This window comes from Pagrus pagrus (genome assembly GCF_965226575.1).
Source record: "Pagrus pagrus genome assembly, chromosome: 7".
NCBI lineage: Eukaryota > Metazoa > Chordata > Actinopteri > Spariformes > Sparidae > Pagrus > Pagrus pagrus.
The window spans coordinates 288,490-315,750 of NC_140191.1; the positions used below are offsets into that span (position 1 = coordinate 288,490).

The 27,261-nt window shown below is 44.6% G+C and overlaps 1 protein-coding gene across 3 annotated transcripts; it reads left to right on the top strand.

Moving 5' to 3' along the window:
- Nucleotides 1-3,167: 3,167 nt before the first annotated feature.
- Nucleotides 3,168-25,991, top strand: plekho1b (pleckstrin homology domain containing, family O member 1b). Of its 3 annotated transcripts, XR_014622976.1 has the most exons (7): nt 3,168-3,448; nt 4,593-4,739; nt 9,502-9,642; nt 15,106-15,210; nt 22,515-22,613; nt 23,062-24,184; nt 25,128-25,991. XR_014622976.1 is itself a non-coding variant. In XM_084357804.1 (6 exons), exons 1-6 carry the CDS (start codon nt 3,422-3,424, stop codon nt 23,752-23,754), a joined length of 1,212 nt encoding a protein of 403 aa, XP_084213930.1. In that variant the 5' UTR covers nt 3,168-3,421; the 3' UTR covers nt 23,755-24,731. The 3 variants fall into 3 exon arrangements, 2 of the variants coding, with proteins under 2 accessions (XP_084213930.1, XP_084213931.1); XM_084357804.1 differs by lacking the exon at nt 25,128-25,991 and having other exon boundaries at nt 23,062-24,731; XM_084357805.1 differs by lacking the exons at nt 9,502-9,642; nt 25,128-25,991 and having other exon boundaries at nt 23,062-24,731.
- The last annotated feature ends 1,270 nt before the right edge of the window (nt 25,992-27,261 follow it).

Consider the following 27,261-nt stretch of genomic DNA (forward strand, 5'->3'; position numbering starts at 1 on the left):
TTGTTGTTGTGTTATTGTTATTGTGTTGTTGTTGTGTTTTTGTTGTGTTATTGTGTTATTGTTGTGTTATTGTGTTATTATTGTGTTTTTGTTGTGTTTTTGTGTTATTGTTGTGTTATTGTGTTATTGTTGTGTTATTGTGTTATCGTGTTATTACTGTGTTATTGTTGTGTTATCGTGTTATTGCTGTGTTATTGTTATTGTGTTGTTGTTGTGTTATTGCTGTGTTATTGTGTTGTTGTTGTTGTTGTGTTATTGTTGTGTTATTGTATTTTTGTTGTTTTATCGTGTTATTGTTGTGTTATTGTGTTTTTGTTGTGTTATCGTGTTATTACTATGTTATTGTTGTGTTGTTGTTGTGTTATTGTTGTGTTATGGTGTTATTATTGTGTTTTTGTTGTGTTTTTGTGTTATTGTTGTGTTATTGTGTTATTGTTGTGTTATTGTTGTGTTATTGTGTTTTTGTTGTGTTATCGTGTTATTACTGTGTGATTGTTGTGTTGTTGTTGTGTTATTGTTGTGTTATTGTGTTATTATTGTGTTATTGCTGTGTTATTGCTGTGTTATTGTGTTATTGTTGTGTTATTGTTGTGTTATTGTTGTGTCAACATCCATCACATGTAGAGCCGTTAGTGTTGCATTAATGACCATTAAAAGACTTTAGCTCAAAGACAGAAACACAAAGTGTGAAGAATGGAGTAACAGTGATGTGAACATGGTACCTGGTTCTGTTTGGAACTGGATCACATTTAGACGTCACCTGCAGGACTCACCTGCTGCTGCTGTGATGTCGTTATTATTATTATTATTATGTATTCCTAGGAATTCTTGTCTTTCTTTCTTCTTCTTCCGAGGAAGTCATACTTCCCATGGGCGAAAACTCACCAAACTTTACAGAAATGTCCGGCCCCATGCCAGATTTACTTAATTCCAAGGACATGTCAATATTCCTCCTGGGGGGGGCACAATAAGCATTTTAATTTAAAAACTTTAAAAATTCCTACAAAATCAACAGTACATGCTACAGTTTTAAAACTTTCACCAAACTGTCGCCCCAATACTGCTGAAACTTTAGTCCACTTAAACTCATTACAAATTATGAAGTCCATCACTCAGTTTTTTTCAAAACCTGTAAAACTTATAAAACCTATCTCCTCCCACAATTTTTGCTCAATTGTCACCAAACTTGCTAGAGAGCATCTTCAGACCGTCCTCCACAAAACTTGTTTCTCGGATTTTTGATTTATCAAAAATTAAGCCTCCAGTGCATCAAAATGTTTGACTGTAAACAGTACTGTAAACAGTACTGTAAACATATACTATCAAATTCTTGCTAAATACATTTTCAATCTTCCTGAAAAAAATTGAGAATATTTTGGAGTCATGGTTGATGGAGTTTGGCAAATATCAGAATTTTATCTAAAAAAAAAAAAAATTTTGAGAACACTTTGAATTCTGCTCTTATGGGAACAACTGGAGTCAATGTAAGAGTGGCATTTTTAAACATCAGATTTTCTCTTATGAAGCAAATCAAGCTACACAGCAGGTCTCACTTCCAGCCAATTAGCTCAGTGAGTTGGGAGCTGGTGCTTGGTCTCAGGGGTTGTGGGTTCAAGACCCAGCAAGGATGATGATAATGACAGATCAAGATGTCAGATGTCCTCAACATGAAACACAAGACATGCTGTCATAAGACCATTGTCCTGACGGTGGCATCACAGCAAGCCTCTGAATTAAATAAAAACAAATAGCTTGGACTGGACCATGGACGAAAGCTAACCAAATTTTGCACAAAGGTCCAGTCTCATGCCACATTACCTCAGCTGTAAACCCAAGCCAATAGTCCTGATGGTGCTACAGCAAGCGTCTAAAGTTCAAAACTTTGAAAAATCATAACAAATCAACCATACTTGCTACAGCTTCAGAACTTTCATCAAACTGTAGCCTCAATATTGAAGAAACTTTTGTACATTTAAACCTATTAAAAATTATGAAGTACATCACTCAGTTTTTTTTTTCAAAAACTGTAAAACTTCTTAAACCTATTTCCTCTCTCCTCCTTTGATTTATCAAAAATTGAGCCTCAAAAACTGAATTTTTCACAGCATTTTAAATTTTTCTTTCATGTGAACAATTGGAGTCAATGCAATAATGACATAGCTAAACATCAGTTATTCACTTATGGAGCAAATCAATCATTTTTAAAATTACCAACATCTCCATGCTGTCTAGATGCAATATGTGTATTTTCAGATTTTTGTCTTGATAACTGAATTTTTTACAGTGGTTTCAAATCTGCCTGCACAACAGTGAATGGCTTACCCAGTGTGTGAAGCCACTGTTGTGTTGCCACTTGCCAATTAGCTCAGAGCGATAGACGACAGTCTTTGGCTCCAGAAGTTGTACTTCTATGAACATTGTTGTCAACTGTCTTGTCTTCCTATTCTACTGTTTGTTGCTCAGAATTGCCTAAATTTGCCAAAAATAGCCCGGACCCGACCCATCGCTGTGCAGCAGCTATAATGTTGTGTTGTTGTTGTGTTGTTGTTGTTGTTGTTGTGTTGTCATGGCTGTCGTCCTCACTGTGTATTCTGGGCCATGTCGGGCCTTTCATGGAGCGTGTCAGTAGATAATCTACTGCAGATCAGCCTCTCTCTCAGTCTGACCCAGTTTGATGATCTGTGCTCAGAGTGAAACTGACTCCAGATCAGATCAGACTGAAACATCTGCCCACATCCAGATTAACACACACACACACACACACACACACACACACACACACACACACACACACACACACACACACACACAGAGTCAGACAATCGACTACAATGACTCCGATCACTTCACATTTCTCCTCAGCTGCTTTAAGAACAACAACAACAATAATAATAACAACAACAATAATAAGGTCTTACCACTTTCATGTATCCAGCTGTAGCAGCAGTCCTCAGAGTGTTGGAGGAGATGACTGAGTGAACTGCTCCTTTAAACACGTGATCACAGTCTGAATCAGCACTAAGATACATGAGGGTCTGCCTGTGGGGGGCGCTGTGGGGCTGCCGAGGAGCCGCTGAGCAGCAGGGAGTCCGGAGGAGGGGGGAGGAGATGGAGGAGGGGGGGAGGAGATGGAGGGTGGGGGGGAGGAGTAACCGGACACCGACCCATAGAGCGGTTCCTGGCCGGTCAGAGCGCAGCGGAGCCCGGCAGCAGCAGCAGCAGCGAGGAGCGGGGCGACGAGCAGAGACACGCCGAGGATCAACAGCTGAGGAGCGGCGGAGCTGAGGCGGAGGCTCCGGTCCTCTCTGCCGGACTTGAACAGTGTTGAGCGGCTGTAATCTGCGCTTCTCCCGCCGGTCCGCCGGATAACGGAGTTACCGTGAAGTGTGAAGTCCCGTCCGGCCGCAGCCTGACACTCAGCATGAAGAAGAACAACTCCGGGAAGCGGGTGAGTGAGAGCGGACCGAGCCGGGCCGAGCCGGACCAGCGGCGGTCCGGGTCGGTCCGGTTCATGACGTTAAAGAGAAGCTCGAGGAACAAAAGCCTCAAGGATTAGTTTTAAGCCTTTATTTTGAAGGCAACACAAGCCGCGAGCTGGTTTAAGACTCCACTTCCGGGTTTCAGAATAAAAGCGTGAAGTTGATTTAAAAACATGAAATATATATATTTCTTATTTATTTATTTATTTTATTTTTTTGTATTTATTTATTTACTTTATTTAAAGTTGCAACAATAACAAACAATTCAGTCATTCCAGCTCACATTTCCGTACAATAGTAACAATACAGTTATACGTATATGATAGCATAACAAAAACATTATAAATAATAAGATGGAGTGTGACGTCATCCTGAGGATTAAAGGACGAAACAATGAGCGGGAATCTGCACACACACACAGTGACACACACACACACACACACACACATCTTTATTAAACTCATCTGAACCATGTTAATTACACGTCGTCACAGATTGCATCAATTTATTAACAATCATATTTAAATATATCAATAATATGATTTATACCTTCAAATGTTTTAAGACTAAATAATTAATGTTTGAACCACAAAATAAGGTAAAGTATAAAGTGTTAAAGGAGCAGCCTGTAGTTTAAAGGAGCAGTCTGTAGATTATGACTGCATCTCAGCCTTGCAGCTTCTCTTCAGTTATTTGTTTTCATGTTTAATGATCAATACCGTGATAAAATGATGATCACAGTATTTATGATGACCTGCTTCAAATCCACTTTTACTTTAAACTGTGTTGATTATAATATAATTATAAATGAACTTCTTCTTCGTGTGGAGACATTGTGACGTTCAGCTGCCTTCACGTAAACACAGATGATTGATCGTATTGACGATATCATTGACCAGTTTACTGAAGAGGAAGAGGAAAAAAGAGAATCAGGAGTTTTTGATGAAAAGTAAAAACTAAATCCTGACTTTGATAAATTATCCTGTGTTTCCTGTCAGTCGCTTGGTAGAACTTACTTCGGGTAACTTCCACCCGGTATCCAGGTTTCACTGAACAGATCCATGATGTGACGCTGCTCCTCTGACAGCTTCCTGTTTTCTATTCCCTGTTCAGGGTCCGCAGGACGCGGTGCAGCAGCACGTTCAGCCCGAAAAGGTCGGCTGGATCCGAAAGTTCTGCGGGAAAGGGATCTTCAGAGAGATCTGGAAGAACCGCTTCCTGGTTCTGAGAGGAGATCAGCTGTTCATCTGTGAGAAAGAGGTGAGTCAGAGGGGGGCGGGGCCTACAGGTGACTCACACCTGGCCCTCTGTCAGCTGATCGGTTTATTACTGATCAGCAGCTGAGACCTCGTTAATTATCACCATGGTAACAGAAGACACCACCTGTAGGTCTGCAGGTGTGTTTGTGTGATGTCTAATTTACAGAACATGAGAGGGTTCTGCTGAGAACAACTGAACTGAACGTCAATAATCAATCAATAATAATCAATCAATCGTTCCAGTCTGATTTAATAACACAAAACATGATCTGGTTTCACTTTCTTCACAACGTTCTCATCTCATTCTAAACCGGTTCTACGTGTTCCACTGAAGAACATCTCTGAGAACTAAAGACAAATAATAATCAATAATGAGAATGATTGTGAGAAGCCTCATTATTTAGACGTTCTTCAGTGTTCTGTTGTTTTGGTTCTGACTGGAAACAGACAGTTCCTCCTTGATGTTCTACAGCGTCGTTCTGCTGGAGTCGAGTTTCAGTCTGAGCTGCTGCAGACACACAGAGAGCTCCGGTTTCACTGCTGCAGCACACACAGCACGGAACGTCCTCACAGAACCTTTATCTGCTGAACAGCGTCCTCACGGAACCTTTATCTGCTGTACAGCGGCCTCACAGAACCTTTATCTGCTGTACAGCGTCCTCACGGAACCTTTATCGGCTGTACAGCGGCCTCACAGAACCTTTATCTGCTGTATAGCGTCCTCACAAAACCTTTATCTGCTGTACAGTGTCCTCACAAAACCTTTATCTGCTGTACAGCGGCCTCACAGAACCTTTATCTGCTGCAGAACGTTCTCACAGAACCTTAATCTGCTGTACAGCGTCCTCACAAAACCTTTATCTGCTGTACAGCGGCCTCACAGAACCTTTATCTGCTGTACAGCGGCCTCACAGAACCTTTATCTGCTGCAGAACGTTCTCACAGAACCTTTATCTGCTGCAGAACGTCCTCACAGAACCTTTATCTGCTGTACAGCGTCCTCACGGAACCTTTATCTGCTGTACAGCGTCCTCACAGAACCTTTATCTGCTGTACAGTGGCCTCACAGAACCTTTATCTGCTACAGAACGTCCTCACAGAACCTTTATCTGCTGTACAGCAGCCTCACAGAACCTTTATCTGCTGTACAGCGTCCTCACAGAACATTTATCTGCTGCAGAACGTCCTCGCAGAACCTTTATCTGCTGTACAGCGTCCTCACAGAACCTTTATCTGCTGTACAGCATCCTCACAGAACCTTTATCTGCTGCAGAACGTTCTCACAGAACAGTTATCAGGTTCTAACACTCTGTTAGAACCTTAAGAGGGCACAGACAGGATTTCATCATCTCAACTGCAGGAAGTTTAAAGTTTTTTATGGAAGTTTCACTTCCTGTCTCTGACTGTCATCTGACCAATCACACGTCAGCTGTCACATGAAGCTTCATGAAAACTGTCTCACGACCAAATTAGGACGTCCTCCTCTCCCCTGTCTCTGTCTCTGTTCTGCTTCTGTGGTTCAGCAGCTCGACTTCCTGTCCCCCAGGAATAGAACCCTGTGTCACCGCACACACACCCCCACACACACATACACATACACACACACACACACACACACACATACACATACACACACACACACACACACTCTCTGTCTCTGAGCACATCTGCTGTAGATTGAATAGTTTCAGCAGCACTTTGAGTTTTAATTATTGATTGTTGAATTTATTGATTCATTATTGGTTCAATTTTATGAAAAAAGAAAATAATTATAAATTCTAATCTATAAGTTTGTCAGAGAGTCTCAGGTGACATCATCAGTTTACATCCAGAGAAGATTCAGGACTGTTTCACTCTGACGGTCTCACAGTGTGGATCAGAACCAAACTGTGTTCTGACATAAAGAAACAACAAGAACTCTCCTGATAGAACCACCTGAGATGACCAATCAGAGTCCTGCTGTGAGTGTGTGTGTGTGTGTGTCCTCCCCTCAGGCTGATGTCACTGTGCCTGCATCATCAGTCAGATGATCAATAATCAATATTCAGTCTTACATAATGATCAGTGACCTCTGACCTGCAGCTGCATCATATTGAATCCACTTCCTGTCTCACCTGCTTCTGATCAGCTGTTCATTGTTTCATCTTCTGTTCTGTCAGTTTTGGATCAAATCCAACTCAGAAACAATCTGAAGCTGCGACGTTATTTGTGTTCTGAAACCGCTCGCAGCGTTTCAGAACACAAATAATCACCAGATCCATAATGACCAAATATGGTCACTTCTGGTCCACAAACCAATGGTTTGTTAGCAACACAGAGCACAAACATCCACTTCAGACATCATAGCAACCACCATGTAGCTTCCTCCTGCTAATGATTAGCAACCAACCAATGAGGTTACATTTCACTAGAACCTGAAGTAGAACCTGAAGTAGAACGTGAAGTTATACGTTAAGTAGAAACATGAAGTAGAACCTGAAGTAGAAACATGAAGTAGAACCTGAAGTAGAACCTGAAGTAATGCGTGAAGTAGAACCTGAAGTAGAACCTGAAGTAGAACCTGAAGTAATACATGAAGTAGAACCTGAAGTAGAACCTGAAGTAGAAACATGAAGTAGAACCTGAAGTAGAAACATGAAGTAGAACCTGAAGTAGAACGTGAAGTAATGCGTGAAGTAGAACCTGAAGTAGAAACATGAATTAGAACCTGAAGTAGAACCTGAAGGAGAAACATGAAGTAGAATATGAAGTAGAACCTGAAGGAGAAACCTAGAGTAGAACGTGAAGTAGAATGTGAAGTAGAACCTGAAGGAGAAACATGAAGTAGAACGTGAAGTAGGATGTGAAGTAGAACCTGAAGGAGAAAGTAGAACGGGAAGTAGAACCTGAAGAAGAACCTGGAATAGAACATGAAGTAGAACCTGAAGGAGAAACCTGAAGTAGAACGTGAAGTAGAACGTGAAGTAGAACCTGAAGGAGAAACTGAAGTAGAACGTGAAGTAGAACCTGAAGTAGAACCTGAAGGTGAAACATGAAGTAGAATGTGAAGTAGAACCTGAAGGAGAAACATGAAGTAGAACCTGAAGTAGAAACTGAAGGAGAAACATGAAGTAGAATGTGAAGTAGAACGTGAAGTAGAACCTGAAGGAGAAACCTGAAGTAGAACCTGAAGTAGAACGTGAAGGAGAACGTGAAGTAGAACCTGAAGGAGAACCTGAAGTAGAATGTGAAGTAGAACCTGAAGGAGAAACTGAAGTAGAACGTGAAGTAGAACCTGAAGGAGAAACATGAAGGAGAACGTGAAGTAGAACCTGAAGGTGAAACATGAAGTAGAATGTGAAGTAGAACCTGAAGGAGAAACATGAAGTAGAACGTGAAGTAGAACCTGAAGGAGAAACATGAAGTAGAACGTGAAGTAGAATGTGAAGTAGAACCTGAAGTAGAACCTGAAGGAGAAGCATGAAGTAGAACGTGAAGTAGAACCTGAAGGAGAAACCTGAAGTAGAACCTGAAGTAGAAACTGAAGGAGAAACATGAAGTAGAATGTGAAGTAGAACGTGAAGTAGAACCTGAAGGAGAAACATGAAGTAGAACGTGAAGTAGAACCTGAAGGAGAAACCTGAAGTAGAACCTGAAGTAGAACGTGAAGTAGAACCTGAAGGAGAAACATGAAGTAGAACCTGAAGTAGAACGTGAAGTAGAACCTGAAGGAGAAACATGAAGTAGAACGTGAAGTAGAACCTGAAGTAGAACCTGAAGGAGAAACATGAAGTAGAACGTGAAGTAGAACCTGAAGGAGAAACATGAAGTAGAATGTGAAGTAGAACGTGAAGTAGAACCTGAAGGAGAAACATGAAGTAGAACGTGAAGTAGAACCTGAAGTAGAACCTGAAGGAGAAACATGAAGTAGAACGTGAAGTAGAACCTGAAGGAGAAACATGAAGTAGAACCTGAAGTAGAAACTGAAGGAGAAACATGAAGTAGAATGTGAAGTAGGACGTGAAGTAGAACCTGAAGGAGAAACATGAAGTAGAACGTGAAGTAGAACCTGAAGGAGAAACCTGAAGTAGAACCTGAAGTAGAATGTGAAGTAGAACCTGAAGGAGAACGTGAGGTAGAACCTGAAGGAGAAACCTGAAGTAGAACCTGAAGTAGAACGTGAAGGAGAACGTGAAGTAGAACCTGAAGGAGAACCTGAAGTAGAACCTGAACACTGCAGCAGCACTCTCTCTCTCTGGTCCGTCTCTTCATTTGACTACATGCAAACAAACAAACAAACAAACAAACAGAGACTCAAACCTGAAGCTGAAGTTACAGGACACTTCCTGTTTACATCTTCATCATGAACAACAACAACAACAGACTGTTGGACAGTAACAGACATGATCACATCAGTGTCTCGGTGTCTCCTCAGTCTGACTCAGGATTTGACTGTTTGCATTTTATTTTGGTAGTTTAAGAGACTTCCTGCAGCAGGTGGGAGGAGATTGTTTTTAAAGGAGAGGGCGGTGATGTCACTGATGACACTGATGACACAAAGTGACGCAACGGTTCACGTGCTCGTCTCTGAGGTCTTTGTCGTCAACTCAGATTAGCTTAGCTTAGCATCAAGGCTGGAGGCAGTGAGTCTGGCTCAGTCCAGAGTTCAACAACACACCAACAGCTGCACAACAGTCAATAGTTCAGAACTCAGGTAGTGACCTGGGACCTGTCTAACCTGGGACCTGTCTCACCTGTCTCACCTGGGACCTGTCTCCCTGCAGGTGAAGGAGCTGGGACGTGCTGACGAGGTGTTGGACCTGTCTGACTACGAGCGCTGTGAGGAGATCAGGAAGAACAAGAGCCGCAGCAAGAAGAACCACAGCAAGTTCAGACTGCAGCGCTGCAGCACGCCAGGCAACACGGTACACACCTGTACACCCACCTGACAACACACCTGTACACCTGGCAACACACCTGTACACCTGACAACACATCTGTACACCTGGCAACACACCTGTACACCTGACAACACACCTGTACACCTGGCAACACACCTGTACACCTGACAAAACACCTGTACAGCTGTCTATCTCTATACCTGTCTCACTACCTGTCTCACCTGTACAAATACACTCACCTGTCTGTGTGTTGGGTCATTATTCATAAAAACATTTACCTGAAGAAACTCTGAACGTGTTGATGAATGTCAGAGAAGAAAACAAGGACGAAGAGGATGAAGATGAAGATGATGATGAAGATGAAGATGAAGCTGTGCAGGTGAAACATCTGGACCCAAACAGAAGATGGAACTAGAATCAAAGCTCACTGAACTTGAAGAACTGGCGTCACAATAACATCCAGATCCACAGTGTGAAGAACAGAACAGAACCTTGGTGGTTCATCATCATCACAGTGAAGTCACATGGCTCATGACATCATCTCCAGTTTATTTATGTGGAAACTGAAACTAACAGCTGAGAACACACACACGCACGCACGCATGCACACACGCGCACGCACGCACGCACGCATGCACACGCACACACACACACACACACACACACACGCGCACACACTGCTGTTCTCTGAAGCCTCAGTGGGAGACACATCACCAGATGGCCGTGTGTGTGTGTGTGTGTGTGTGCGTGTGTGTGTGTGAAAGAGAAGCTGCCACCTGTCTGCAGGACACCTGATCTCCTCCCGAAGGCAGTCTGGGTATTTGTGGGATGGCCTGCAGATATATGCTGAGTGAGTGTGTGTGTGTGTGTGTTCTTCAGTGTTTGTTTTGTTTTGAACATGTTGGTCAAATGTGAATTTTAGAAAAAGAAACAATCTAATAATAGTTTAACAACAAGCTAACACAACTATCTAACAACATGCTAACAATGCTAACAACAATCTAAAAACAACGAGCTAAAACACAATAGAGAAGCTAACAATGACCGAAGCTACATTTATGACGAACTTCAAAGAAACAAGAAACAAACACAACAAGTTAAGACAAGGTTCTCAGCTGGGTGGGCCTGGAGGAGGGCTTCTTGGTTGTCTGCAGATGTCTCCTCCCCTTCAGAAGACGGATCCTCTTCATCCAAGGGATTAAGGGGAGCAGACAGCAGGACCCGCCGAGGTCTTCGTAGGTTGTTCAGGGTGCTGTTGATGAAAATCCCTGATGAGATGGGGGTCCATGATGTTCCGAGCCGGAACCTAGGACCTCTCTTCAGGTCCACAACCCTCCAAGTCGACTGAGTATTGGAGTCGTCGGTACCTTATAAGGCAACGAACAGAGTAGGTGAGTCCCCCGTCATGAATCGAGGGGGCAGTGGAGGAGGAGCCGCGGGGATCAGGGGGCTCTCTCGGACTAGCTTGACCTTGGACACATGGAATGTAGGATGACACCGCATAGACTGTAGGAGTTTGAGTCTCACCGCCACTGGATTGATGACTCGGTAAATGGACCTCGGCACCAGCTTTTTGGATTCCACCCGTAGAGGAAGGTCACGGGTGGAAAGCCACACCCTCTGTCCAACCTGGTAAGTGGGTGCCTGGGAACAATGGTGGTTGGCAGAGGTGGCATAGCGTTGAGCCGCACGGAGGAGGGACACCCGTGCTTCGGACCAAGTGTGGCGAAAGGTCTGGACAGGCAGGCAGGAAAACTCCTTCTCCAAGGCCAGAAAGAGAGGAGGTTGGTACCCATGAGCACACTGGAACGGAGATAGGCCCGTGGCAGAGCTGGACAGCATGTTGTGTGAGTATTCAACCCACAACAGATGCTGGGACCAGGACGAAGGATTTTCTTGAGACCATGCAATGAAGCGCCGTCTCCATCTTCTGGTTCTTCCGTTCAGTCTGGCCGTTGGACTGGGGGTGAAAACCGGAGGATAGACTGGCCGTAGCCCCAAACTGCTCACAGAACTCCTTCCAGAAGATCGAAGTGAACTGGGATCCTCGGTCCGACACCACATCAACCGGGAGACCATGAAGCTTGGACGACGTGGAGGAGGACCAATCTGGCAGTTTCCTTTGCAGAAGGGCGCTTGGACAGAGGCACAAAGTGGGCCATCTTGCTGAAGCGGTCCACCACGGTAAGGATGGTTGTGTTGCCATCAGACGGGGGCAGGCCGGCGACAAAATCCAGAGAGATGTGGGACCAAGGATGATGTGGAACAGAGAGTGTCTGTAGGACACCAGCAGGAGCCTGGTGGGATGGTTTGTGCTGGTTGCTGACAGGGCAGGCGTTCACAGACTCCCTGGTGTCTTCCTGACCACCAAAACCGCTGGAGAAGAATGTCCCGAGTCCTTCGGATTCCCAGGTGACAGGTGAGCTTGGAGGTGTGGGCCCACTGGATGACGTCGGACCTCAGGGCTGGAGGAACGAACAAACGTTTAGGGGCAAGCACTAGGTCCTGGTTGACCCTCGGTGGCTGATCTCACCCACTCTTCGACCTCCCACATCAAGACAGCGACTCCGCAGGGAATCAGGAGGATGGAGTCAGACCTGGTGGTGGTCCTCTCCTCCCCCTTGAAATCGGCGAGATAAAGCATCAGGCTTGATATTGCGGGAACCAGGACGGTAGGAGAGGGAGAAGTTGAAGCGGGTGAAGAACAGGGACCACCGGGCCTGGTGAGAGTTCAGTCTTTTGGCAGTGCGGATGTATTCCAGGTTCTTGTGATCAGTCCACACCAGAAAAGGTTCTTTGGTCCCCTCAAGCCAATGAAGCCATTCCTCCAAGGCCAACTTGACGGCCAACAGTTCTCTGTTGCTGATATTATAGTTCCTTTCTACAGGTGACAGGCGCTGTGGAAAAAAAGCGCAGGGGTGGAGCTTATGGTTGGTGGTCATCCGTTGAGATAAGACCGCTCCCACTCCCACATTGGAGGCATCTACCTCAACCACAAACTGATGATCAGGATCAGGAACTTGGAGAATGGGAGCGGAGGTGAACCAGGACTTGAGGGTCAGAAAGGCCTCCTCCACAGCCTGAGTCCAGATGAAGGGAACCTTGGAGGAGGTGAGAGCCGTGAGGGGAGCTGCGATGGAGATGTAGTTGCGGATGAAGCGGCGATAGAAGTTGGCGAACCCCAGGAACCTTTGTAGCTGCTTGCGGGAGTCCGGAACAGGCCAAGAGCTGACCGCTGATACTTTTGTTGGGTCCATCTGTACGCTGCCCTGAGTCATGATGTACCCTAAGAAGGAGACTTGAAACTCACACTTCTCAGCCTTGACGAAGAGGGAGTTCTCCAGGAGGCGTTGGAGGACAGTCTGGATGTGGTGTATATGCTCGTCATCGTCAAGGGTCTTTTACAAAATCAGGATGTCGTCTAAGTAAACAAACACATGACGATTCAGCATGTCTCTTAAAATGTCGTTGACTAAGGCTTGGAATACTGCAGGTGCATTAGTGAGACCAAAAGGCATCACCAAATACTTATAATGTCCTGAGGGAGTAATGAAGGCAGTGATGAGAGAAAGGGGGTAGCGTTTTTTACAACCTGGACCTTATTTCTAGCATAAAATACAATCATTTACTCACCCAGATAACTTTGGTGTCATTTGGAGTCGTTCGGACGAAATTAGATCCAGTGGAGCGCCGCGTATATCCATATAATGCGAGTGATCGGGGCACCGAAGCGCAGCCTCGATATAACGCATTATCTGCCACGAAACTAGTTCATTTCACCAATATTTTGTTAGGATACGCTAGTGCTATTCCCCTCTGAGTCCGGGGTTGCCTATTATCAACATCCGGGGTCTGTAGGTTGACCTACTAACCTCTGACCTGGATGATGTCATCTCTGAGCGCTGCGCGCACCCACAACCCGCGGCCGGCTTGTTTACCTGTAGTTTGCTACTGCTAGTTTTTTGCAACATGGCTGAATATTTTTCCGATTCTGAGGTGGTGGACGATGACTTTGTTTATGATGGACGTCCAGAGTAGGAGTTTAAGCCAGAGAACACGGATGAGGAGCTCGTTGAAAGGAGGATGCGGAGGCAGAGAGAGGAACAGCTGGCCAAAGAACAACAAACGGCTGCACGTCCGCGAGTAGATGGTAACTGGTGGTGTTCTTGTGGACAATGTTCATCTATGACAACAGAGGAGGAATACCTCTGTTGCTCAGAGTGGGATTTGAGGCCAGGAGATACACATCTGGATGTCTCAATAAATGTCTGTATCACAACACTGGAGGATTTCCGTTCAATAATAAACCGGGCTGTGGTAGAGACTTTTTTCCCGAAAGTCAACTGGAAGACCCAGCCAAAGCCTGCAGGACCAAATGGGCAACTTTCGATTGATTAAGTAAGTAAGAAACAAAATATTGGTGAAATGAACTAGTTTCGTGGTAGATGCGTTATATAGAGGCTGCGCTTCGGTGCCCCGATCACTCGCATTATATGGATATACGCGGTGCTCCACTGGATCTAATTTCGTCCGAACGACTCCAAATGACACCAAAGTTATCTGGGTGAGTAAATGATCGTATTTTATGCTAGAAATGAGCTCCAGGTTGTAAAAAACGGCAATTCCCCTTTAACAGTAACCCCTGTAGTCAATGCAGGGCCTCAGAGTCTTATCCTTCTTCTCCACAAAGAAAAACCCTGACCCCGCAGGAGAAGAGGAAGGGCGGATGAGGCCAGCAGCCAAAGAGTCATTGATGTAAGTCTCCATGGCCCCCCTTTCTGGAGTAGACAGGGAGTACAGGCGTCCCTTGGGAGGAGTTGTACCGGGTTGCAGGTTGATGGCACAGTCATATGGGCGATGAGGAGGTAAGCCCAAGTTTTGGGGATTATGATGCCGCAGCCAAGGATACCCCAGGATCACAGGAATACGTGGGGACTGCAGGATGTGGAACTGGATCGTCTCGTGATGATTGCCGGACAGGAGCATGTGGACCGGAGCAGTCTGATGAGTGACGGTCCCCAGAACATGGCCGTCCAAGGCGTTGACTGCAATCGGACGGGAAAGAGGAACCTGACCCATCCCCAGCTGTAGGGCGAGTCCCTCGTGAATACAGAGAAATAGTACAATCAAGTTACCAACAAGCTGAAGTTAGCCTACAGTGTATTAACAAATATCTAGCATGCTAAAACAAAGAAAGAAGTTAACGCCAAGGTAAAATAAGCTAACAACATGCTAAACATGCTAACAATACTTCAAGGAAGAAACAAAAATAACAAGTAAAGCTAAAAAAGCTAACAACGAAGTTATAATCTAATAGTGAGTTAACAACTAAAAGAAGAGTTTCAAACTCCTTCATGACAATAATCAGCTTCAATAAAGTACAACTGTTGCTAAAGGCTATTATCAGTGTAGCGACATCATTTACGGAAACATTTCCTCACAGTCTAACAGATTGTGTGTGTGTGTGTGTGTGTGTGTGTGTTGTAGGTCCCTAACCTGGTCTTCCTGGCTGTCAGTCCGGAGGAGAAGGAGTCCTGGATCAACGTCCTGAACACTGCCATCACACGAGCCAAAAACAGAATCCTGGATGAGGTACGCAGACCAACACTGAGTCCTAACGCTGTATTTACATGGCGGCCATTTTCTCTGACGTCACACTCAGCTCACGGACTGTTTGACAGTGTTCATCTTTTTTAAAAACAGACACCTCAACAGTGGCGTGCACAGACTTTTTGAAGGGCAGGGGCGAAAAGAAAAAAAGGGCACATATAGCGCGTTCTCGCCACTGAAGAGGGCACTAAGTTTCACGTGTTCTCAAGGGCACTTTAGACATGTTTATATGTTATACAAATGGCACATTATATAGCCTTAAAACAGACTAACTAGACAGACAACTCAAGTTAGTTTGTAGTTAGGATCAGCATCCACTAGAACTGTGTAGATTCAACGTTGGACTGTGAAGAACACACACAGAGACATGGGTGTTTGAAGGAAATAAAACCTGGGGGGTTGTTGGGGTCGTCCCCAAGAAAATTTTCAATTAAGTAGATGCCATTTCCTGTATTCTAGTGCATTTTAACACCATATTAGCACAAGATAATCCAAACTGGTTCTGTGAGATATACTTCTGGCTCAATATAGATCAAAAAAGGGCCCAACATAACATAGTTTTTCCACTAAAATCCAATAAAAACTGGTGTATCTCATTCTACCAGTATAACAAGACATGTCGGCGTTGATTTCGAGTCGATGGCTCAAATGACCTGGGAGCTCTTGAAAAAATCGGGCGGTGTATTGGCTAAAAATGGTGATTTTTCATTAAAATATTCATGAAAAATAGTTTTTCCACTAAAATCTAAAAGAAAAAACTGGTGTATCTCTTTCTACCAGTATAACAAGACATGTCGGCGTTGATTTCGAGTCGATGGCTCAAATGACCTGGGAGCTATTGAAAAATCGGGCGGTGTATTGGTTAAAAATGGTTATTTTTCATTAAAATATTCATGAAAAATAGTTTTTCCACTAAAATCTAAAAGAAAAACTGGTGTATCTCTTTCTACCAGTATAACAAGACATGTCGGGGTTGATTTCGAGTCAATCGCTCAAATGACCTGGGAGCTATTGAAAAAATCGGGCGGTGTATTCGCTAAAAATGGTGATTTTTCATTAAAATATTCATGAAAAATAGTTTTTCCACTAAAATCTAAAAGAAAAACTGGTGTATCTCTTTCTACCAGTATAACAAGACATGTCGGGGTTGATTTTGAGTCAATCGCTCAAATGACCTGGGAGCTATTGAAAAAATCGGGCGGTGTATTCGCTAAAAATGTTGATTTTTCATTAGAATATTCTTGAAAAATATTTTTTCCACTAAAATCCCCCAAAAAACTGGTGTATCTCATTCTACCAGTATAACAAGACATGTCGGCGTTGATTTCGAGTCGTTGGCTCAAATGACCTGGGAGCTATTGAAAAAATCGGGCGGTGTATTGGTTAAAAATGGTGATTTTTCATTAGAATATTCATGAAAAATATTTTTTCCACTAAAATCCCCCAAAAAACTGGTGTATCTCATTCTACCAGTATAACAAGACATGTCGGCGTTGATTTCGAGTCAATCGGTCAAACGACCTGGGAGCTATTGAAAAAATCGGGCGGTGTATTCACTAGAAATGTTGATTTTTCATTAGAATATTCTTGAAAAATATTTTTTCCACTAAAATCTAAAAGAAAAACTGGTGTATCTCATTCTACCAGTATAACAAGACATGTCGGCGTTGATTTCGAGTCAATCGGTCAAACGACCTGGGAGCTATTGAAAAAATCGGGCGGTGTATTCACTAAAAATGTTGATTTTTCATTAGAATATTCATGAAAAATATTTTTTCCACTAAAATCCCCCAAAAAACTGGTGTATCTCATTCTACCAGTATAACAAGACATGTCGGCGTTGATTTCGAGTCGATGGCTCAAATGACCTGGGAGCTATTGAAAAAATCGGGCGGTGTATTGGTTAAAAATGGTGATTTTTCATTAAAATATTCATGAAAAATAGTTTTTCCACTAAAATCCCCCAAAAAACTGGTGTATCTCATTCTACCAGTATAACAAGACATGTCAGCGTTGATTTCGAGTCAATCGGTCAAACGACCTGGGAGCTATTGAAAAAATCGGGCGGTGTATTGGTTAAAAATGGTGATTTTTCATTAAAATATTCATGAAAAATAGTTTTTCCACTAAAATCCCCCAAAAAACTGGTGTATCTCATTCTACCAGTATAACAAGACATGTCAGCGTTGATTTCGAGTCAATCGGTCAAACGACCTGGGAGCTATTGAAAAAATCGGGCGGTGTATTGGCTAAAAATGGTGATTTTTCATTAAAATATTCATGAAAAATATTTTTTCCACTTAAATCTAAAAATAAACTGGTGTATCTCTTTCTACCAGTGTAACAAGACATGTCGGCGTTGATTTTGAGTCGTTGGCTCAAATGACCTGGGAGCTATTGAAAAAATCGGGCAGTGTATTCGCTAAAAATGGTGATTTTTCATTAGAATATTCTTGAAAAATATATTTTCCACTAAAATCCCCCAAAAAACTGGTGTATCTCATTCTACCAGTGTAACAAGACATGTCGGCGTTGACTTCGAGCACCCCCCCCCATGCACACCACTGCACCTCAAACACATCGAATGAAGCCTGGAGGTGAAACACACACGATGTACTCAAACAATAATGTTAGCAAGGACGAGGCTGAGCGCTAACGTTAGGTCACGTGTTATCAAATATGTGGTTTCATCTTAAACGTCCTCCTGGACTTTAACTGTCCATCAGTCTGCTCTGAGTGTGACATCAGAGGAAGATGGCGGCCGTGTGACTCTGACCTGCTGTCGTCTCAGTGTGAACCAACTGTCAGCCGAGTTTTTAAAGGACACGTCCGCTGTTACTTTATAATCTTCTTATCGTGAACAGATCTGCTGTTCAGACTCAAACCATGGACATGTTGGTCCGTCTCTAAATATCGTCTGACTTCCTGTCTGTGGCCGACTCTTTAAAACCTCACACACACCAAGCTTCATGTTCACAAAGGTTCAGTTCCTCCAACAGCTGCTCGCTGTGGTGTGTTGTCACTGTGTTGTCACTGTGTTGTGTTGTCACTGTGTTGTGTTGTCACTGTGTTGTGTCTGTTGTGTGTTGTCACTGTGTTGTGTTGTCACTGTGTTGTGTGTATGTGTTGTGTTGTCACTGTGTTGTGTGTGTGTTGTGTTGTCACTGTGTTGTGTGTCTGTTGTGTGTTGTCACTGTGTTGTGTTGTCACTGTTTTGTGTGTGTGTGTTGTGTTGTCACTGTGCTGCGTGTCTGTGTTGTGTTGTCACTGTGTTGTCACTGTGTTGTGTGTGTGTGTTGTGTTGTCACTGTGTTGTGTGTTGTCACTGTGTTGTGTGTCTGTTATGTGTTGTCACTGTGTTGTGTTGTCAGGTAGATGCGCTGCTTCCTGTCATCATGTTTATTTCAGTGTCCGTCTGTCGCTGACAGCAGGAAGTGTGTCAGTCTGCTCACACTCAACAACAACCTTCATCTTTTCCAGCCGTCAATACTCTGATCAATACTCTGATCAATACTCTGATCGATACCGTCTCTCTCACATACATGATGTTCCAGGCTGAGAGGCAGAAAGCCTCTCATGAACCGAAGCCACGTCCGTGTTGTTTAAAGTCCTGGAAAGTCTTGAAAAGACCGTTAATGTTCCAGGTGTGTTCCTGATGATACTTCACTGATTAAATATTTATTCCGGCTGCTGATGAGTTTGTGTTACATTATGACATCATCACATCATCACAGTCAAAACAAAATTAATAAAAACAAACAATATTAACATGTTACAAACAAGATAACAAGCTCTTACCTGGTTCACATCATACCTGACAGAACGCACCTTTCAGGTCACGTGGAATGGCTCCTTGTCCAAACCCTGCTCCCTGGAAACTGGTGTCCCTCAAGGCTCAGTACTCGGACCACTTCTGTTCTCACTATACACTAGATCACTAGCTCTGCAACCACATCACCTGGATTCTCTTACCACTGTTATGCTGATGACACCCAGCTGTTCCTCTGCCTTCCCCCATCCTCCAACACCCACGCTGCCACGCACATCTCTGAATGTCTGGCAGACATTTCCGCTTGGACAGCTGCCCATCATCTCAAGCTCAACCTCAGTAAAACTGAACTCCTCTTCATCCCGGGGAAAGACTGCCCTCACATGGACCTGTCACTGTCGAGGACGTCACGGTATCGCCTTCATCGACTGCGAGGAACCTGGGCGTGATCCTCGACGATGGACCATCCTGCACCCCCAACATCACTGCGGTGGCCCGATCCTGCAGATTTGCCCTCTACAACATCCGCAGGATCCGGTCCTTCCTCACAAAGGACGCAACGCAACTCCTGGTCCAATCGCTGGTCATCTCCTACCTGGACTACTGCAACTCGCTCTTGGCTGGACTCTCAGCCTCTGCGACTAAACCGTTGCAACGGATCCAGAACGCTGCAGCGCGCCTCGTTTTCAATCTACCCAAACTCTCCCATGTGACCCTCCTCATCCGTGACCTCCACTGGCTTCCTGTTGTGGCCCGCATCAGATTCAAGACCATGGTGCTGGTCTTCAAGGCCGTCAACCGAACTGCACCCGTCTACCTCCAAACACTGATCAGACCACACGCCCCAGCGCGAGCACTTCACTCTACTACATCAGCTGGCAATGTACTTAAGTCGCTTTGGACAAAAGCATCTGCTGAATGTCCTAAATGTAAATTTAAATGTAAATGTAAATGTACAGTATATCAACAAATATCTAGCATGCTAAAATATGCTAACAACAATGAAACTATCTGAAAACAAGTTAGTAACTTGATAAAACACGTTACTAACAACAAAAGAACAATTAAAGAAGAAATCAGTCAAAAAATACAAAGAAACTATATTAAAAGTTAACTTGTTTAAAACCTCATAAAAACAAATAACTAGAGCAGCTGTTAGTTCAGTTAGCTGTGCAGTTAGCGGTCCTGTTAGCTGACTCTGACTGGGAGCTCAGAGCACTGAGGAGTGTTGGAGGAGCCTCCTCAGGTACAAAGTGGTTTAAAGAGACTGGACAGGCAGAGGCTAGCTGGTTAGCATGCTAACTTCAGTGCTTAGACGTCTTTGACTTCAGCTCTGTCGTTTCTTCACTCTGTGTTTGTCTTTTCGCTCCTGCTGCTCAAACCGTCAATATCCTCTGATTATAAGAGGCGGGGCCTATGACCATGATCTGTGACATCACAAATAGTTTGGAGCCAATCCTGGTCCAGCATTCAGGAAACACATCAACTGAAAAGTAGCAAACATCTTGTGTCCAACAGTTTACATATTTAAATATTTACACATTCATCTATTGTTGTTGTGTAATGAGAGGAGTCATATTATAATAATGTAATGTTTTGAGATCTGTATGCAGCCTGAACACACGTGGAGAGGATCTTTTTAAATGTTGTCAAAGTTTCACATATTGCACCTTTAAAGTCCTGGGCCCGTATTCCCAACGATTGTGAGAATCCTCTCAGAGCTCCTAACTTAACCTAAAAATTCCTAGCAAGGAGTCTGAGCTCAGGGGTGATTCAGGAACATTCTCAGAACTCTGAGCCAGGAATGGACAGAAACTCTCTCTTAGTGAGGAGGTGTGGTCGACCCCGTCGCTAGGTATGAGTCATCATTTCAAAAGCTGTGATTGGTTGATCCTAAAAGCTGGATAAAAAATATACTTTTGGTGATAATGGGCAAAGGATGGACCCTCAAATCGATAAACTTCATCATAGAATCTGATCTGATGAAGACTGTGTAATTGTTAATAATATTTCACATAAAAGAAAATATCTGTTAAATGAACAGTAAGCTAGACTTTAAAATTATCCTACAACATGTGTGAAGACTTAGGCCCACAGCACAGTATTCACACAGTGATAGTTATATTTATTTGCTTATATTAATTGCCATGCTGGTAATTTTCGCACTTTCAACATTTCAACTCAATTTGGTATTAACGAGGGTAAAATGGCTCAGCTTTCATCATGTCTGTGATTGCTGACCGGCCTATAAGAAGCCGTGTTGGCTGGCTTTCATTTCGGGTGGTGTTGCATTGTGGCGCTGGGCTGGAGATGTAAGTGCATCTCTAATGAGATCAACCAAAGCTATCTTTAGGAATAGCTTTTATCTTTACTAGGATCTACTCTTCACTCTTAGGGGAAATTATAAGAAAACATCATGATTCTAAGAATTTTCTTAGATTTTGGCCACTAGGAGCAACTCTGCACTGAGAGTCTTCAGGAATACGGCCCCAGATGTTTAAACTGAGTCAGCTGTTTCATAAATGATCTCACAGCAGCACCTGGTGGTCTGTGGAGGAACTGCATCTGAGTTCAATTCAGAGTCCGTCGGTTCATCCTGCTGCTGCTCTCCGGCGCTGTAGGGGGCGCTGTGGGCAGGGCTACAGCTGTGTGTTGTTTTTTGCTTCCTCATCGTCTAATCTTTATAAATAAAGAGAAGGAGACAGAACACAAAGTGATCGGGTCAGCACCATTCACAGTGTGCTGAATGGGCTGTAAGCACTTCCTGTTAGCAGTGTCCTCCTGGATTGTCTCACCTGTCCTTAGCTGTGTTCGAAATCATCCACTCATTCACTCACTCCCTATCCCCTACATCCTGTATATGATATAGTGCACTACATCATGAACACGATGTAGGGTACGACGGGAGGAGAATTCGGACACTACGGGTAATTTTCTGAACGTGGTTACGTCAGCAGACGCGCCAGATACTCATGTGACGTGAGTGGGCGCGCCGAGCATCATGTAAACAAGCCTGACGGTATAAAGATGTGATTCTTCATGGCGGTTGTGTTTCTTTGACAATAAACTGTTGAAATATCACTGGTGGTGAGTTTGGTTTTGTCAGCTCCTGTTTTGTGTCCTCGTCATGAGCTGTAAATGCTCGGGGTTGTGCACAAGCTGTAACATACCGCGTGCGAATTAACGTTAGTGGTCAGTAGCTATTTAGCTCGTAAGCTATCGGCTACTTTCTTATGAAAAAAAGTTGTGTTCTTCTTCTCCTCTGACAAACAACGACAGCATTGCATTGTGGGATACAGCAGCACAATGTAGTGTACATCGCTTGTTCACTCAATTTTGCGGTGCATTGTGGGTATTTTGTTGTCCACTACATAGTGGATGAAATCAGCCACGGAGAATTCAAGCAACACTACAAAATGGCGAACACACTATATAGTGCACTACATCCGTGATAGGGGGCGATTTCGAACACAGCTCTGGTCTCACCTGTCCTTGTCTCACCTGTCCTTGTCTCCAGGTGACGGTCGAAGACTCTCAGCTGTCTCATCTGACTCGAGATCGAGTGAAGATTCCTCACAACAGACGGCTGCCGACCAGAGGTCACCTGCTGGCCGTGGTGAGTCTGATCCTTCATCATCATCTTCATCAGCCCTTTGCTCTCCTCCATCAGAAGCCCTTTCACAATAAAATGTCCTTTATTTTAAAAGTATAACAACATAATGGATCATTGTTAAGACTCCAGTCAGGATGACCGTCGTTGTCTTGAAACAAGTTAAAACTCAGAATTCAGACTTCAAGCGGTCTGGACTCGAGGTCCTGGTTCTCGTGTGTCCTTCTGATTGGATCACATGGTCCTCATCAGCACTGCAGATTTGCTTGTTGTCCTTTAAAGTCCTCCTGGTCCATTAAAGCATTCTAACTCTGCTGACAGAGACCGTGTGAGACGGTACAGACCTCCAGAACGCGTCAGGAAGTGGACCTTGAGTAGAGATCATTATCAGAATTTTCCTGCTGAGACGTCTGTGTTTGTCTCAGTGGACTGACGTCCTCCTCTCTGTTTTCAGGCCTCCACCTCCTCAGACGGGATGCTGACTCTGGATCTGATCCAGGAGGAGGACACTCCGCCGCCTCAGGGAGCCGACGGCTGCGACGTCTTCAGGGTCAAACTGGACCAGTCCCATCTGAGCTCAGACTGTCCCAGGTCCAAAACTGACAGTGCTCTCTCTGCCAGGACCGCAGAGGCTTCTGGGAAATCCAAGAGTCTTCCACGTGAGACGGTGGTGTGGGAGCAGACGGGCGCCGCCCACACCCCCCAGCCCGTCAAACGGCTGACGACAGCGGAGAAGAACCGCTGCGCCTCCATGGACGAGATCCTGACGAACTCAGGCACCAAAGCTGCTAAGAACAAGACGGCGGCGATGACCCGTTCACCAGCCTCCTCGCCGCCCAGCACCTCAGCACCCGTCGGTTGCCTGCAGCAGCTCATCGGCCAGAAGCTGGAGAAGACGGAGCAACTGCTGACGGAGGTGCGGGGGGAGGCTGAGGGGGATGCCGGGGACCGGGGGAAGATGAGGGGGAAGGAGGCGACTGAAGGAGCACGAGCTGAAGCTGAGAGACTCCTGAAGGAGGCAGCGGCGGCTTGGAGTCAGGCCCGCGAGGTGCTGGAGGAGGTGAAGGAGCTGAGGGCACTGTACCGACAGCTGGACTCCTCCTCCCACCTCACCCCCACCAACAGCACCAAAATGAACCCGGTGTGAGCCCACGGTACAGACTCAGTCCGGTCCAGACCAGCTCAAACCGGTTCAGACCTATCCAGGTAAAACCAGGAAGCTGAACGCAGCATCAGCTTCTGTTTGTCGGACTTCAGGTGACGCTGCTGAGAACTGATGGACTTTAAATTATTGTGAAACATTCAGGTTTGATGTTCAGCTCAGGTCACGAACACGGACTCACTGTGAACTCCTCTAACACAGAACCGGAACATCTCCTCTCAGTCACAAATGTAAAAAACACAGAAAACTGCAGAAGAAGAGTGAATGAAAATGTGCCAAGACTACGAGGAGAGGACCAGGAGACCAGGAGAGGACCAGGAGATGTAGAAACTTGATCTGATCCCATCCTTCAGTTCTGATCCTTCTGTTTTGTTCTATGGTTGTTGGTGTTGGTTTCAGAGTTCTGGACGTGGAGGTGAGACTGTTGACGGTACAAGTGCAGCTCAACACTGAGGAGATCCTGTCTCTTCATGTGGCGCCACGCCTGTTTACTGATGCTAAAGTTAGCAGGCTACCACACTAATCTAAGATGTTGGTAAACATTCCTGCTAAAGGGTTAGCATTGTTACTGTGAGCCAGTTAGCATTTAGCACTGTTATGTCAGAGTACAGCCTCACAGAGCAGCTAGCATGACCTCGTGTCTGTTTACATCAGTCACACCTGAAGAACTCGAGAGGGACGAGATCAAGGTACGACAGACAAGCTGCTTCAGATCAGACTCTCCTCGCCCCTCCTCCTCCTCCTTCTCCTCCTCCTCCTCCTCCTTCTCCTTCTCCTCCTCCTCCTTCTCCTTCTCCTCCTCCTCCTCCTCCTCCTCCTTCTCCTCCTCCTCCTCCTCCTCCTCCTCCTCCTTCTCCTTCTCCTCCTCCTCCTCCTCCTCCTCCTGGTCACGTGAAATATTAAAATCTGTCTTGTTTTTGTTTGAAGGAAATAAAATGTAACAAAGTGAATGTAAACCTTCACCGAGCAGCTTTAACACCAGTCAATCATTTTGAATCAGTATTTAATGAAATCTTCTCTGGGTGCTGTTAGCGTAGCTTAGCATAAAGACTGGCAGCAACTTTAAAGCTCGCTCACATGTTATAAAGCCTCAAACTGACAGTTTGAGCACAAACAGGACAACAAGGAGGTTTGTCACCTCCGGACTGTTTCCTGTCCTCCTGCTAAGCTAAGCTAACGAGCTATAGCTTCGATCGATGAGATCGATGTGAACATCAGAGCAGAAGAAGGAGAATCATTGATTTCACTAATTTAAAGTTCAGATCTGAGATCAGTTCTTCAGACTGAGCTGCTGTCTGATTGGTGGATTATTCCTTTAATTGTTCGTTAACTCGTCTTCCTGTTGTCTCCGTTCACAGTGGCTGTGTCTCAATTCAGGGTCTGCACCCTTCAAGGACGCAGCCCACGAGGGCCGCGTCCTTCTGAGAGACCGTGAAGGCCTCGTCCACCGTTGTTAAATGGGACGGTCCAGCCTTCGGAGCATTTCCTGGTTGGTCACCAGATGTCCCGCCCCTTACCCTTACGTCACGATTGTGAATGAAGAGATGCATTAAAGTCTGTTTTGGTTCAAATCTATCAAACATGTACATTTATTTGTGTGTGTACAAAAATTAACGACAAAATGTGTCAAATCTAAATTGAATCATCAACATTACAAAATAAACATTAACCCACTGGTGAATAACAACTATATTTACCACAGCATCACCAGCGTCACGTGTTGTAACTGAAAGTTAACATCTGGAGGTTTTATAGTCCCCTGAAGTTTAACATATCTGGCGTTGGATGTTCAAACGACTAAAAACCGAGTATAAACCCATTACTGAAATTTGAATGTCATGTCTGCGCCACTTGATGTCGCCATTTTCTCTTGCTTCCTCTTCTGTTTCGGGACTGAGCAGCGGTGCGCAAAAGATCTTGGGATATGTGAGGCCGCGGAGGATAGTAGCGGTGCGTCCTCCGAAAAGAGGGAAGTGCAGGCTGCGTTTGTGGGCTGCGTTTGAAGGAGCCTCTGAATTGGGACGGCCTTCGTGCAGCGTTGTGACGTAATTGGCCTTCAAATGCACTCCGTGGGCGGCAGCCCCTGAATTTGGACACAGCCACCGTCACTGCTGTAGCCTTAAACCCAGAGGGGATGATGGGAGATGTAGTCCAGTCTTGATCAGCTCATGTGCTAGAAATAAAACCTGCAGACTGAACCTGGATCAGGTGAAACTGTTAACGAGCTCATGCTGCCTTTAATTACTGTGTGTGTGTGTGTGTGTGTGTGTGTGTGTGTGAGTGTGTGTGTGTGAGTGTGTATGTTTGAGAGTGAGTGTTGCTAGGAGACAGCTGTCCTGAATCAGATGAACACCTGCAGACTCACCTGTGTGTCTGTAGACATGTCAGTTAAAGGAGCAGTCAGCTGAATTTAGTTTTCTTATCGACAACAGATGTTATTGTTATCATTGTTATTATTGTTGTTATTAACATCATCATCATCTCATATTCTGGCCGTGTTCAGGTGTGTCAGGTGTCGTCTCACCTGTCAGCTGATTTCTGACTCAAACTTCGGCTGTGTCTCAATTCAGGGGCTGCAGCCCTCGAAGGACGCATTTGAAGGCCAATTACGTCACAACGCTGCACGAAGGCTGTCCGTATTGGAAGGCTCCTTCAAACGCAGCCTGGCCTTCCCTCTGTTCGGAGGACACATCGCTACTATCCTCCGCGGCCTCCCATATCCCAAGATCCTTTGCGCACCGCTGCTCAGTCCCAAAACAGAAGAGGAAGCAAGAGAAAATGGCGACATCAAGTGGCGCAGACATGACATTCAAATTTAAGTAATGGGTTTATACTCGGTTTTTAGTCGTTTGAACATCCAACGCCAGATATGTTAAACTTCAGGGGACTATAAAACCTCCAGATGTTAACTTTCAGTTACAACACGTGACGCTGGTGATGCTGTGGTAAATATAGTTGTTATTCACCAGTGGGTTAATGTTTATTTTGTAATGTTGATGATTCAATTTAGATTTTGTCTAAATAGATTGATAGATTTGAACCAAAATAGACTTTGATGCATCTCTTCATTCATAATCGTGACGTAAGGGGAAGGGCAGGAACATCTGGTGGCCAACCAGGAAATGTTCTGACGGCTAGTCCGTCCCATTTACCAACGGTGGACGAGGCCTTCAAGGTCTCTCAGAAGGACGTGGCCTTCGTGGGCCACAAAGGCCGCGTCCTTGAAGGCTGCAGCCCCTGAATTGAGACACAGCCTGTCTACAAACCAGGTGAGAGCTTCACTCTGCTGATTGGTCGGAACAAATACTAAATCCAGGAAGAAGGTATCTGTGTTTCTATTGGCTGGTGACTGCTGATGACATCACTACCTGGACCAGGAAACAGCTGTGACATCAGAGGAGAAACTCTGGAGACATTAATCTGATGAAATAACCTGATTTAATGATCAATAAGATCAATATGATCCGATCAATTATTTTTTTGATTGAGCAG